Below are 14,019 nucleotides of genomic sequence, written 5' to 3'. Positions count from 1 at the left end.
TCTGAAGGAGCTTTTAATGGCAAAAGCTGGAGCCATCTGATCAACAAAAGAAGAATGACATAAGGGGATTACAACCCAGAGAGCAAGGTAAACACACCCAGGTCCGCAGGGATATAAAGAATGGAATTAGGGGAGGGGAGCAGTCCCGCAGCCAGTTAATACTCGGGACAGACAGCTGGGCGCTGGGGCTCATGTCTGTCGCTTCAGCACTTTGGGAGGGTGAGGTGGGAGGATCGCTTGAGCCAGGAGTTCAAGACCAGCCTGGGCAACGTGATGAGACCCCATCTCAAGAAAAAGTTTATCAATTAGCTGGGTGTGGAGGTACCTGCCTGTGGTCCCAGCTACTCAGGAGACTGAGGTGGATGTCCTGAGCCCAGGAGGTCAAGATCGCAGTGAGCTGTGACTGCACCACTGCACTCCAGCCTGGGCCACAGAGATACCTTCAGGCGTCGTAGCTCTAGGTACTCTGGAGGCTGAGGCAGGAGAATTGCTTGAACCTGGGAGGTGGAGGTTTCAGTGAGCTGAGATCGCACCACTATACTCCAGCCTGGCAACAGAGCAAGACTCCGTCTCAAAAAAACCAAAAACAGGGCCGGGCGCGGTGGCTCAAGCCTGTAATCCCAGCACTTTGGGAGGCCGAGGCGGGGGGATCACGAGGTCAAGAGATCGAGACCAGCCTGGTCAACATTGTGAAACCCCGTCTCTACTAAAAATACAAAAAATTAGCTGGGCATGGTGGCGTGTGCCTGTAATCCCAGCTACTCAGGAGGCTGAGGCAGGAGAATTGCCTGAACCCAGGAGGCGGAGGTTGCGGTGAGCCGAGATCGTGCCATTGCACTCCAGCCTGGGTTAACAAGAGCGAAACTCCGTCTCAAAAAAAAAAAAAAAAACCAAAAACAAAACCATGCGTAACTGCAGAAGCGAGGGAAGCGGAAAATGGCCCCCTTGAGGTGCACACCGCAGTCACCTCGGCCAGGAATCCCCTCCGTGGCTATGCGTCTCCCCAGGTTGCTCTTTGGCAGCAAGGGACCAGGCAGGGCCTTTCCAGAGGAGAAGCCCTTGGTGCCAGTGCATGGTGGAGGCACGCTGCTGCGGCCCCAGGCAAACCCAGCTCTCTGAGCCAGCCAGACTCCCGCACCATCCACACTGCCTCCCTTGGCCAAGGTCCTGGCTTGGGGTGGTGCCACACCCCTTCCCCAGATGTCAGGGTTCATCCTTGCATCTGAGCCAGGCCTTGCCCCTTGCCTGCCCCTGGTGACAGTGGCTCCCAGCTCCCGCCCCAGGCTGGCCCCGCCTTGGGCTGGAGCGTCAATGGTGGCTTTCACAGGGGCCTGGACAATGGCCATGTTGTGCTGAGGGCCAGGCCCTGGCCTCATGTGAGGCGGGGCTGCCTACCCCAGGCTCTGGACCCCGTGCTTCCGCCGGGGCTTCTGTGCTTTCCCTGTGGTGCAGGATGGCCCATCCTGGTGGTGCCAGGCGGGGATGGGGAACCCAGGACGGGCTGGGGCTCTGCGCGGGGTCTGTGGCCTTAGTTTCCCTGTCCATACAGTGGGGACAATGGTGTGCAGCACGAGGACGCTATTGGACACCTTACGGTGTGGGGTGCGGCGTCTGAATCCCTTCCAGGCAGGCAGTGTGAGGCCTCCGTGGCCCTTGTGGGGACTGGTGCTTGAAGCCTGGCCGGAGCGGGTGGGGATGCCCCTGGAGGGGATGGGTGTTTGGGGCCTGGCCAGAGCGGGTGGGGCTCCTCCATGCCCCTCCCTGGGTGGGTGCTGGTTCCTGGCCCACCGCAGGATCTCTGTCTCCTTCCTGTCGTGTTTATCTTGTGGGAGTCGGTTGTTGCTGTTGTGGTGCGTTGGGGCCTCAGGGTTTGGGACTTAGGAAGGGGGTGCCCTGGGGCTGACGTGACCCTGAGGGCTGGCCCCTCCTACAGCCGTGCCTGGGCAGCATGAGTGCAGGGGTCTCTCCAGGCCTGTTGGGGGGGCCAGGCCCCATGCCAGGCCCCCTGCGTGAGAAGAGCACCTGCGTGTTGACACCAGGAGCCGTCGCCCACCCTCTGGCCTCACCTCCAGGAGCAGGGGAGCCTGCTGGTCCTGACTGTTTGGAGAGAAAGCCCCACGCAGGGCGGAGCTGGGATCTGGAGGCTTCCACAGGGTGTAGCTGCTGGTTCTCGGCCTCTGCCGGCCCCAGCCGCACCCACCTGGGAAAGGTGCATTCGTGGGCTGGGGAGACCAAGCAGCCGGGCAGGGAGAGACGGAGCCTGTGCCGGCTCACGGAGGAGGCCTTGCTCAGCAAGGAAATGCTGCCCCGCCGTGAGCACCAGCATTCACCTCTGGGGGGACTGCAGGAGCTGCTAGGACCCGAATGCCAGAAGACAGGTCCAGGCCCTTCATGGGGGCGGCCAGGTGCAGTGATCAGGGCCTCAGCTCTGTACCCAGAGGCCACCCCTCCCTGTGGAAGGCCAGGAGCACCATGAGATTTGGGGCCCGGCTCCCACCCCCGAGGACCCACCACCCCGTGAACCAGCTGTTACTCAGGGCCACGTGCCTCCCTGCCCCAGTTTACAAAAAATTAGCATATAAATCACATACATGAGGTGCGATTTACATCTACTTTGCATATCCTATTTAGAGTGCAGTTCCAGCCCTGACAAATCCAAGACACAACAGCCTCGGCCAGGTGTGGGGCTCACGCTGCAACCCTAGCACAGTGGAAGGCAAGGCAGGGCAGTCACCTGAGCCCAGGAGTTTGAAACCAGCCTGGGCAGCGCGGTGAGATCCCATCTCTACAAAAAATACAAAAATTAGCCGGGCGTGGTGGCATGCATCTGTAGTCCCAGCTAGTGGGGAGGCTGAGGCTGGAGGATCTCTTGAACCCAGGAAGTTGAAGCTGCAGTGATAGCATCCCTGCACTCTGGCCTGGGTGACAGAGTGACACCCTATCTAAAAAAAGAAAAAAGCCTCGTAAAGGGCGTGGGCTTTTACTTGAAGGTTGTTCCCATTTCCTTGGATTTCACTTCTCTCTGAGGCATGTGGTGCGGTATGCTTCACTGTGGTGGAAGAAACGGCCTGGCTGCTTTTCAGGGACCGTACGCCTCACACCCCCACGGGCAGCATGGAAGGGCCAGTGTCCCTGCCCACAGCCGGGTGTGTGTGTGTGTGTGTGTGTGTGTGTGTGTGTGTGTGTGTGTGTTTTCTCGTTCATGCACTGTTTTGGTCCTGCGGTTGTCTTGGGTCATGGCGATGTTGGGAATCTTTCCTGCTCTTAGCCATGTGTTAGGGGAGGGGCTCCTGAGAGGAGGCATCTGAGCAGGGCATGGGATGTGGACTGGACCCAGCTCCCCACAGGTGGGACTACACCTGGCACACATGGGACCAGCACACAGTAGGTATTTGATAAATGCTGGTTGAGCCCTCTGACCTCTGCTCCAGGACTCACGGGTCCTATCAAAGAAAATGGCCATTCTGGCCACAGCCCACACCACTGTGTCCAGGATGCTGCCGTGTGAGGGGCTGGATTGGGGAGAAGCTCCTGCCTCGCTGGCTGTTGCCAGCGCCGCCCCTGGAGTCCACAGGAGGCTGCAGACCCTGAGGTCCTGGCCCTCCCCAGCGAGGCCAAGGGGCTGGGCAGGCATAGGGCGAGCAGAGGCTCAGCCTGAAGTCTGGGCTGGGCGTGGGGCAAAGTCTGGGATCGTGGCCAGCACTGTCCTGAAATACACTCCCGCGCCGTCATCACCCCTGGAATGCGGCATCCTGGCGCCTGCTGTCAGGACAACCGGCCAGGGTTCTCACTGGCGCCTGCACCCCGAGAATACCAGAGCCACCTCACGGAGAGGGGACAGTGGCCTTCCCGACCCAGAGGACTGCGTGCTTCCTGGGGCACTGCTGCCACCTGCTGGGCACATTGGGCCTGGCAGGGGCACATCCCCACCTTGTGGCCTCCGGAGCCCAGTGGCGAGAAGGGGACCTGCTGTGTCCTGGGCAGGGGTCTATGGAGGCACACACACAGGACCCAGCCAGCTCCAGCCCCCGCGGGTGAGGCGGTCCCAGCCTGTCTGCATTGGTGACACGGACATGCACGCCTTGGAGGCTCCCCGGGGTGCACATGAGGCCTTGAGCGGTGGGCTGGGCCCTGGCTGTCTGGGTCCTGCTAGGGCGCTTCCTTGGCATCCACCTGTGGCCCACTCAGCGCTGGAGAGGTCCTGATGCCAAAGGCAGGGCCATGGGGACTCCCAGTTCTGCCCGGCAGCAGCTCACTCCGACAACAGGCCTCCTGAGCAGGCCCAGGCCCCGCGTGAGCCTGGACAAGTGTAGCCTCACCCTCCCGGCAAGAAGGGGGTTCTTCCATGGGAAGGGGATTCCCGGCTGCTGCGGTGTGCCCAGGACTGGAGCACGAGCCTTGCACAGACTTGGGATGTAGGGAGTTCCAGGCTGTTGGGGGGAGCAGGCCTGATCTGACACTGTCTAAGACAGCCCAGGCCCCCCTCCCTGACCCGACGGCACCAGATGTCCTTTCCCAGACGCCAGGCATTGTATGTCTAGAATCTCAGCAGAGAAAATAGCCCATCTCTGGTGTTGGGATGGGGCTGTCTGAGCCGGGAAGAGGATGCTGGGGAGCAGGGAATTCATGGTCAGGGCTGAGGGGCAGTATCTGAAATCTGAGCTGGCCGAGGCTGGGTCTGGCCTGGTGGCTGCAGAAGGCTGTTTAGCCCCACCTGGAGCCCACACCCCACAGCCATGTCCCTGTAGCACAGGTCAGCAGTCCCTGCCCTCAGATGACCCCTTGAGGGGACTCCCAGGCCACGTGGGCAGCAGGACAGGATGCTGTCCCCAAGCAAGTGCTCTCTGAAGTCACTGCGGGGCCACAGATGGGCCCAGGGATACTCAGCAGACGGCCCAGTGACCCCAGGAGGGGCCCATGGGCGCTCAGCCTGTGGTCCGATGACCCTGGGAGAGGCAGCACCCACAGGGGACGCGCTCGACGCCAGCCACAGAGCTGCTGCCGGTGGTGGGACCTGCACGGAGCCCAAGACCTAGCAGACAGAGCCCAGGGCATGGATGCTTCAAGCCACGTGCTCTCGGGGCGGAAGAGCCAGGGCCACAGAAAATCCTGTGCCTGAGCCTGTGGGACACTGAAGGAGAAAGGACAGGCAATGACAGGAACCATGGGAAGTGAGTGGGAGCGGGATCGTGGGTGACGGAAACACCCCTCTGAGCGGCCACACATGGGTCACTAACCGCAGCTCAATGGCGTGAAACCACACAGGTTTATTCTCCCACAGCTCCGGCAGTCAGGCTCGAGGCTTGGGGTGGGCAGAGCTGGTTCCAGGCTCGGAGCGGGTCCTCCTGCCTCCCCCTGGCACTCCTGGGCTCAGCGGCCCCCTCCGGCCTCGGTTTCCATGGCCACGCCCCTTTCCCTCCCGTCCTCACGTCTCTGCCTCCCTCCTGCACCATCATCTGCCATAGCAAGGTCCTAACCACGCATGCATGGTTATGTTCTGCCATGGAAGGTGGCGTGTCCAGGTGCTGAGGCTCCCAGAGGACACCTGGGCTGCTTTTGTGTGGCTGTGTGACAAGTGTGAGGTCGAAGGTGGGGATGAGGGGTCGGGCTTGGGCTCCACTGAGAGGAGCTTTCCTGAAGAAAGAGAGGGGACGGCACCACGTGGACCTGGCAGCTGAGGACGCCCCAGGGGAGGAGGGAGGAGGCTGGCCTGGTTTTCTCAGGCAGCAGGTGGTTGGACCCAGTCCTGCCTCTGCCCATGGTAGCTCCAGCCATGCCCACCCAGGATAGGGAGGGTCCCTGGGGCTGGTAAAGAACAGCTGCTCCAAGTGCCGTTCGTCCGGGCCATCCTCAGGCTGCTCTAGTCAGGGCGGCAGCCACCAGACCTGGTCCACCGTCACCATCTCACTTGCATCCATTCTCCAATGTCCACCGTCACTGTCTGCCCCATGTCCCATGTCCCCCCCATCCGTCCCCCCCACGTCCCCTCTCCAACATCCATTGTAACCATCTGACCCTCGTCCCGTGTCCCCCCCATCCATCCCCCCTACGTCCCCTCTCCAACATCCACTGTCACCGTCTGACCCGCGTTCCCTCTCCACCACAGGGTACCGTGAGGGCTTTCTCTGGAAGCGTGGCCGGGACAACGGGCAGTTCTTAAGCCGGAAGTTTGTGCTGACGGAGCGAGAGGGCGCCCTCAAGTATTTCAACAGAAATGACGTGAGCCAGGCACAGGGGTGGGTGGGGGCCTGTCCCGGGGCAGTGTCCTGGCCTCCCATGCTGGGGCCGATGGTGGCCATGTCCATCCTTAGCTGCACCCCCACAACAATGGGGACACTCCAAGAGAATCAGCCAGTGTTGGGCTGTGAGCAGCTGAGGCTTTCCTGGAGGCTGGGCAGCCGGGCAGGGCCCCTGAACTCAGGCCCAGCCATGGGAGGGGTAGAACTGGGTCACTGGGCCCCTCTGGAGCCAGCCAGGACCCCAGAAAGCCCCCGACTTGCCTGGAAGTGTCCTGGGGAGGCTGGTCTGGGGACAGAACAAACTAGGACAGCAGGGATTCCATGGGATGGCACCACGTCCATGGGCTGACGATCAGCAGGGTCTCCCTGAGGTGGCCCCAGGACCATGGGCTGATGGTTGGAAGCACCCACCCTGAGCTGTGGCACACTGCTGCTGGGCGCTGGCCAGTGGAGGGCTTGTGGCCGAGGCCTGCCGCCGTGGAAGCTGCCATGCTGTGTGGGGCCCGGGGCTGCCCCTGGGGAGGGAGGCACAGTGTCTGATGTCAGATACCACCTGCACAGCGTTGTTTAGTCCTCATCATTCCTGGGAGGGAGGTGCTGTTACCTTCTGCTTACAGGGCGGGAGGCTGAGGCTCAGAAAGTTTAAATAACTTGCCCGAAGCCACAAAGCACAGCAGTGCGCCGCCGGCACCCACAGCATCCACCGTTCCTGCTCCCTTGAGCTTAGACAGCAGCCCCTGTGAGGTGCTCAGACCCCACTCCTTCCCAGGCCAAGGAGCCCAAGGCCGTGATGAAGATTGAGCACCTGAATGCCACTTTCCAGCCAGCCAAGATCGGCCACCCCCACGGCCTGCAGGTCACCTACCTGAAGGACAACAGCACACGGAACATCTTCATCTACCACGAGGATGGGAAGGTGGGCGCTGCTGGGCAGGCACTAGGGCCAGGATGGCGCAGGAGGGCAGGTGGTGCAGCAAAGTAGTGCTTGGACAGTGGGGGAGGGTGGGTACTGGGGCCAGGTTGGTGTGGGAGGGAGGGCACCGGGTGGGCAGCATGGGAAGGCAGGCATAGGCACTCATACTGGGCAGCGTGAGAAGGTGGGTGCTTGGACGGTGTGGGAGGGTGGGGCAGCATGGGAGGGCTGGCATCGGGTGGGCAGCTTGGGAAAGCAGATGTGAGAAGGCAGGCTCCTAGGGCCAGGCTGCTCCAGGAACCAGATCACCATGAGTCTTGGGGGCCACCCAACCTGCCTATCACAGGGGGAGGGTGCCAGCTCCAGCTATAGGATCCACCACCCCAACAATGCCCAGACGGGCTTTGGGGGAACCAGGGGAGAGAAGGTCCTGTGCGGAAAAGGGGACAGCAGCAGGCCTTGGGGCTGGTTTGGGCATGTTCCTTTGGCCACCCTTGGCTTGCTGGGGTGGGGAGGGTGGCTGCACCCCACATCTCTGGAGGGCTTGTGGGAGAATCCAGGCAAAACTCCCACAAAAGCCATCCTTCTGTCTTTGGGCCAGGCTGCTGGGGGGCCCAGCCTCTTTGTTGCTTCAGTTCCCATTTCTATTTTTATCACACGTCTGTGCACACGTAGTCTGAAGTGCTAAATCATTCCCAAGTCTCGAGAAACAAGTTTGAGGCCCCTCCTAAGCCCCTTTGGGAATTTGTCCCCGTATCCATAAATAACCTGCTGGTGTCGCTGCAGTTACCCGTTTTAGGCACCATGTGACTACTTCCCACGTGGAAGTCGAGGGTCCAGCTCCTTCCAGCCCCTCCCATGTGCCTGTTGCAGTCCCCCGCCCACTGCACTCATGGCGTGTTCGTTGGTATCCGCACCTGGGGTTGATAGGATGGGACTGACATCGGGCGCAGCCCTTGGCCTCAGAGCATGCTTCAGTCACCTTTCCCAGAGCAAGCTCTCTCCTGTAGTGGACCACGTGCTACCCCATACTCTCCACAGACCGTCTCTGAGGCAGCCGGGCACTGGGAGCCTTGCTCCTGCAGCCTCATCTCATCCCCACGTGCAGCTCTGCTGCCTGGTCCGTCTTTTTTCTTTGCTTGCTCCTTTCAGTGGAAGTGATGTGCCTGGAAGGACAGTGGCCTGTCACCTAGCACCTTGGAAAGTCCTACCTTCCGCTTGGCTTAGACTGTGGCTAGATATAGAATCCTAGATTGGAATTAGTTTTCCTGCTAATCCTGAAGGCTCTGCCCCACTGATTCTTCCCTCCCAGTATGCGCGCCCGAGTTTTGAAATTCTCTGATGCCATGCGTGCACTGGTGAGGGTCCGTCTTTTGCTGTGCTGGGCACAGGCCCGGGGTGGCCCTTCTAGTCCAGTGACTGGTTTCCGTGAGGTCAGGGATTGCTTTCTTCAATTATCTAATAATTTCCTTCCTCCGCTTTCCCTGTTCTCCTTTTCTGAAACTCCTGTTATTGAGATGTTGGTGCTCTTAAACTGATTCATTTTTTTTCTATTTTCTGGGAAATTTCTTCAACTCTGTTTTCCAACACTGTACTGAGGGGTTTCTGCTCTCACTTATTTAATTTAATCAAGTCTTGCTGTGTCACCCAGGCTGGAGTGCAGTGGTATGATCTCAGTTCACTGCAACCTCTGCCTCCCGGGTTCTAGTGATTCTCCTGCCTCAGCCTCCCAAGTAGCTGGGATTACAGGCGTGCACCACCGTGCCTGGGCATTTTTTTTTTTTTTCCCCAAGGCATTGTTTTGGTTTTGTTGCCTGGGCTGGAGTGTAATGGTGTGATCTCGGCTCACTGCAGCCTCCACCTCCCAGGTTCAAGTGATTCTCCTGCCTTAGACTTCTGAGTAGCTGGGATTACAGGCGTGCACCACTACACCTGGCTAATTTTGTATTATTATTTTTTGAGATGGAGTCTCATTCTGTCACCCAGGCTGGAGTGCAGTAGCTTGATCTCAGCTCACTGCAACGTCTGCTTTCTGTGTTCAAGCGATTTTCCTGCCTCAGCCCCTCAAGTAGCTGGGATTACAGGCACGTGCCACCACACCTGGCTAATTTTTGTGTTTTTAGTAGAGACGGGGTTTCACCATGTTGGTCAGGCTGGTCTTGAACTCCTGACTTCATGATCCACTTGTCTCAGCCTCCCAAAGTGCTAGAATTACAGACATGAGCCATCGTGCCCAGCCCAGTGTTCCTCCTTTTTCAAATGTTTTTGGTTCATGATCTCCGTATCTTATCTCTACTAATGTTAATTTTTGAAGCTTTCTTATCTCTGAAAAATGTCTTCTAAATTGCTGCCCCTGTGAACTGCCCTCTTCCATGTGAGACTCTTTCTCAGATATCCTGGAATCTAGGCAGGTGGGATTCTCCAAAGTAATTCCCCCTGCCCAGGGCAGGCGCGCTTGGCCCTCAGCTGAGGGAGTTTCAGCTGCGGCCTGCACCAGGCATGCCCCGTCTGCCCAGAGCCCCAGAGTCGTCTCCATCTCCTGCTGGGGGAAAAGACGGGCAGTTTTCCACCCAGTTCTCTGGCTTAGAGCCCCCTCCACTCTGGGTGACTTGGAGCTGTGACTTCCCAAGGCCTTTGGGGCAGTGAGGTGTGTTCCAGTTCAGCTTCCTCTACACAGAGGGAGGGCAGGGCCAAATGGGAGGGGGTGGGAGGGGCAAGTGGGACCACTGGGGCTGGTTGGGTGGTATGGGCGTGGCTTAGGAGGAGGGGCCACAGGAGAAAGCAGCAGGGCTGGAGGCCTATGAAGGGTGATCTTGGGGTGGGTGGGGCTCGTTGTGAGCGGGCCACTGAACGAGGGCAGGGCAGTGAGGAGGCCGCCGGGATTCAAGAGCCTGGGCCCATCCTCCAGCTGGTGCTGGGCCAGGTGGCAGAAGCCACAATTGGATTAGTCCAGTGCTGGGGACTTTACCTGTGGGATGAAACTCAAGGCCAGAGCGGCTGGGACAGAAGCCTGAGGAGGCTTGGCTGGGAAAAGGGATGAGGCTCCCTGGCTCTTCCTGGGCAGGAGAGGCTGGAGCCAAGAGTGGTGATGTGGCACCTTTCCAGAGGCCACCAGCTCCCAGGTGTAGCGTGGACAGGAGGCCAGAGCCCAGGGCACAAGGTCATAGGGCCGAAGGGGTTGGTAGACCCCAGGAGGGGCGCTGGGTCTGGGGGCAGGGGATAGCCAGGCTAAAATCTGAACCCAAAGGACGTGATGGGCTGGGTGCCAGGCCTGGTCCACCTCTGTTCTAGGGTGCTGGCCCAACCCACACGCTCCAGAGCACCAGGGCAGCTCCCTGGAGAGCAGTTCTGTTCTCCGACCACTCTCAGTAGGGGACACAGCTCCAAGGGCATTTATAAACAGATGAGCTTCCCTTCCCCCACCACCCTAAGACTTGCATGAGCTACAAAATAAGGATCTTCCTAAAAATAGCACCACCCAAAAGGCAGGCAAGCTGGCCGAGGCTCCAGCAGTGCCGGGGCCATGGGTGAGCTTGGATGGCAGCCCCTACCCCTATCCAGCCCTGGCCCAGCCCAGCCTCCCCAGGCCCTTCTCAGGACTTTGCTGGGGGAGGCTGTACCCATCCTCCTACAGCCCGTTTAGCAGCCCTGGCCTCATCACGGCCACAAGGGGCCAGGCCTTTGTGCAGGGATTGCTGGGAGCCGAGGTGCCGGGGAGGAGGGGCTGGGCTCTGGGGGAAGCGGCCCCATGGGCACCCCAGTCCTGCAGCCCCTTCAGCTCAAGCCTGTGTCCACCTTTGCCCCTAGGAGATTGTGGACTGGTTCAACGCACTCCGAGCTGCCCGCTTCCACTACCTGCAGGTGGCGTTCCCGGGAGCCAGCGACGCAGATGTGAGTGTCAGCTCCAGGGCGAACGACGGGTGGTAGGGTGCGGGCAGACAGAGCACCGTAAAGTGGCTGCAGCCCACCTGCTTCACTCTGGGAATTTCACCTCAGCCGAAGGGGAAGGAGGGGAGCAAAGGGGTGGTGAGCAGAGGCAGAGCCACAGACCCCATGGAGGTTGTGCCCGGCCTGGGCCCTGCCCTGGTGGTCCGGAGTGAGGGGAGCGGGGAGGGGCTGGGGCCAAGCCTCAGTTCTGAGGCCCCCGACCTGGTGTTCTGCCCCAGCTGGTGCCAAAGCTCTCTAGAAACTACCTGAAGGAAGGCTACATGGAGAAGACCGGGCCCAAGGTACGTGTGCCACCGCCTGGGGTGGGAGTGGGGGTGCCATGGTGGGTCTCAGACTAAAGCTGGGATCTTCGCAGCTGCTGCCCGAGTGTTTTAAACTGGTCAGTGTCAGGTGGGTCCTCACAGCCCCTTGTCTGTGCCCGGCTGGGGTCCCCGAGGACCTGGGCCACTGTCCTGGGCTTTGGTCAGACCATCCCTGCCCACTGAGCCTGACCAGCTCCCTCACCCACAGGACCCGTGTACCCACGTGGCCAGGGACCCACATCTTGCTATTCCCTGAGGCATGATGGCGGAGGGAGACACAAATCTCGGGATCCTCGGTGGTCCTTAAGGGAAGTGCAGGTGTGAGAGGCTCATAACTGAGGCCTGGACCCCCATGTGGGGTCCAGGGAAGGCTGGCGCAGCTGGAGGAGCAAGAGGGAAGTACAGTGTGGAGGCAGGAGGACAGGCATGGCCCGCAGCAAGCACGAGTGGGTGGAGGTGACTGGCCGGGGGCAGCCAGGGCCCTGCCCTCCCGGGTGGGCTACACTGCCTGCAGGGCCTGCCTCAGCAGACCTGCCAATTATGGGCCCTCTGACCCACAGCAAACAGAAGGCTTCCGGAAGCGTTGGTTCACCATGGATGACCGCAGGCTCATGTACTTCAAAGACCCCCTGGTGAGAAACTGGGGCTGCCAAATGCATGACCAGAAGGGTGGGGGTCTTCCCGAGTCCTGGCCTGTAGCCTCCCCTGGCTCAGAGTGAAGCTGGGCCAGAGGGAACATGGCCCAGCCCCAGCTCCAGCTTGGCCCCCACCCACAGGACGCCTTTGCCCGAGGGGAAGTCTTCATTGGCAGCAAGGAGAGTGGCTACACGGTGCTGCGTGGACTCCCGCCGTCCACCCAGGGCCACCACTGGCCGCACGGCATCACCATTGTCACGCCCGACCGCAAGTTTCTGTTTGCCTGTGAGACAGAGTCTGACCAGAGGGAGTGGGTGGCGGCCTTCCAGAAGGCGGTGGACAGGCCCATGCTGCCCCAGGAGTATGCAGGTGAGCAGGACGGGCTGGGAGGGGGTTCCCGAGGCCCACCTGGTTCCCAGCTCCCTGTGGCTGTGACAGCGCGGGACCTTGTTCCATTGCAGTGGAGGCACACTTCAAGCATAAACCCTAGCGACATGGTCGGAGGCCCACGGACACTGGACTCACTGTGGCCGGACAGAGGGGACTCGTGGACGGGGGGGGCGGGGTCCAGCATCCTGAGGCCACCTGGCTCTTACCTGCTCCTCAGGGCAGCCCAGGCATGGCCAGGTAGGGCCCGAGCTACAGCCTCCAGGACGCTACTCTAGAACCTCACGGCAGGCGGCCGGGCCCTGGGCCTGACCTCTGACCCCATCATGCTGCTGCTGACCACACCCAGCCAACCTGCCCCCTCCACCTGCCCTGGGGTCCCCCTTCCTCCAAGACCCACTCTGGCTCCCAAGGTCAGATGAAGCCCCCAGGAGCTGCCCACCATGGCTGAGAGAGCTTCAGGCCTCAGCGCAGAGCCCTGCCAGGGGTGGCACAGTGGGCGGCTGTTGACCGCTGGGGACTGGGCCCTGCTCGCATGCCACCCCACCCCCTCCCCCACCTCCACAAGTATTTATTGAGCGCCTATTGTGTGTCACGGGGCCATGGGAGTTGTTGGGTGGAGGGGGCAGTCTCTGCACAGGTCCCGGGCCCTCCCTGGGCTACAGCCCCGCCACCTCATGGCTCTTGGTCCCAGGGCTGGAGGGGCCACCAGGCTGCCATCCCCTACTCTTGGCCTCTGTGTGCCCAGGACGGTGCTTGCCGACAGTAGGGCTTGAACCATTGAGGACCATGGCCTGGGCCACAGTGAGGCCACCAGAGGCAGGAGTGGCCCTGTGGCCCCCAGCCTCCCCATCCTGGGAGGCCAGGCACTGTCTAGCTTACTGCTGGCAGCCCGGCCGTGTATTTATTTCTCACCTGATCTCCTTCCCATAAAAGCAGGCCAGGCTCTAGGGCTCCCCTTCTGTGGAGTGTGCAGGTGGGGGAGATGTCTGCAGGTCAGCTGGGGGGCCCAGCCCTCTCCTAGCCTTGTCTGGCTGAGCTGTGTTCCAGGGAAGCCTTGGACAAGCCCTCAGAGCCTGGGAGGGGGTTTCTGAGGCCGGGCATCTGCCACCCCGTGTTGCATCCTGGAATAAAGTGTGGCTCTGGCATGGTTCCAGCTGTGTGTTCGAGGACGGAGTGGGGAGGAGGTGGCGCTGGGAACATATGGCCCTGCCCCTGTGGCTTCAGGAGGAACCGTCCGCTCCCAGACACCTGATGGGACCCTCGCTCCCTGTGGCTGAGTCCAGGTTTGCAGGGAGGGAGGATGCAGTGTCTGAGCTGGTGAACGCCATGTTCCTTGTGCAGGGGAGACGGCCCCCACCCAAGGCGCTCCCCAGCACTCCTTCCCCAGCTGCCTCCATCTGAGGGCCCCCCAGGCACTTCCTGGGCAGAGCCCACATCCTGAAAGATAAGCCCAGCTCAGCATGAAGGAGGGTGAGGGGGATGTAGCCCAGGTAGGGGGTCCCCAGTGTCTGCCAGGCCCCCATGCTGGGCCTCTCAGCCCTCACACAGAACATGAGGACCTGGGGTCTGGGGACAGGGTAGAGGTCTCCCA

The 14,019-nt window shown here is 60.8% G+C and overlaps 1 protein-coding gene across 4 annotated transcripts in view; it reads left to right on the top strand.

Annotated features, from left to right (window-relative positions):
* Positions 1-13,571, top strand: part of ADAP1 (ArfGAP with dual PH domains 1) — a 55,521-nt gene extending 41,950 nt beyond the window's left edge. For all 4 annotated transcript variants that reach the window (XM_039470203.2, XM_074406654.1, XM_074406648.1 and 1 more), the window contains exons 5-11: positions 6,107-6,219; positions 7,009-7,155; positions 10,960-11,043; positions 11,319-11,381; positions 11,963-12,034; positions 12,179-12,407; positions 12,500-13,571. In XM_039470203.2, the coding sequence (XP_039326137.1) occupies positions 6,107-6,219; positions 7,009-7,155; positions 10,960-11,043; positions 11,319-11,381; positions 11,963-12,034; positions 12,179-12,407; positions 12,500-12,528 (737 nt within the window). In that variant the 3' untranslated portion in view covers positions 12,529-13,571. The remainder of the gene's footprint in view (positions 1-6,106; positions 6,220-7,008; positions 7,156-10,959; positions 11,044-11,318; positions 11,382-11,962; positions 12,035-12,178; positions 12,408-12,499) is intronic.
* The last annotated feature ends 448 nt before the right edge of the window (positions 13,572-14,019 follow it).

This window comes from Saimiri boliviensis, chromosome 1, assembly GCF_048565385.1.
Source record: "Saimiri boliviensis isolate mSaiBol1 chromosome 1, mSaiBol1.pri, whole genome shotgun sequence".
Lineage (NCBI taxonomy): Eukaryota > Metazoa > Chordata > Mammalia > Primates > Cebidae > Saimiri > Saimiri boliviensis.
Note: the sequence above shows the minus strand (reverse complement) of the source record. Positions and strands in the feature narration are given on the sequence as shown.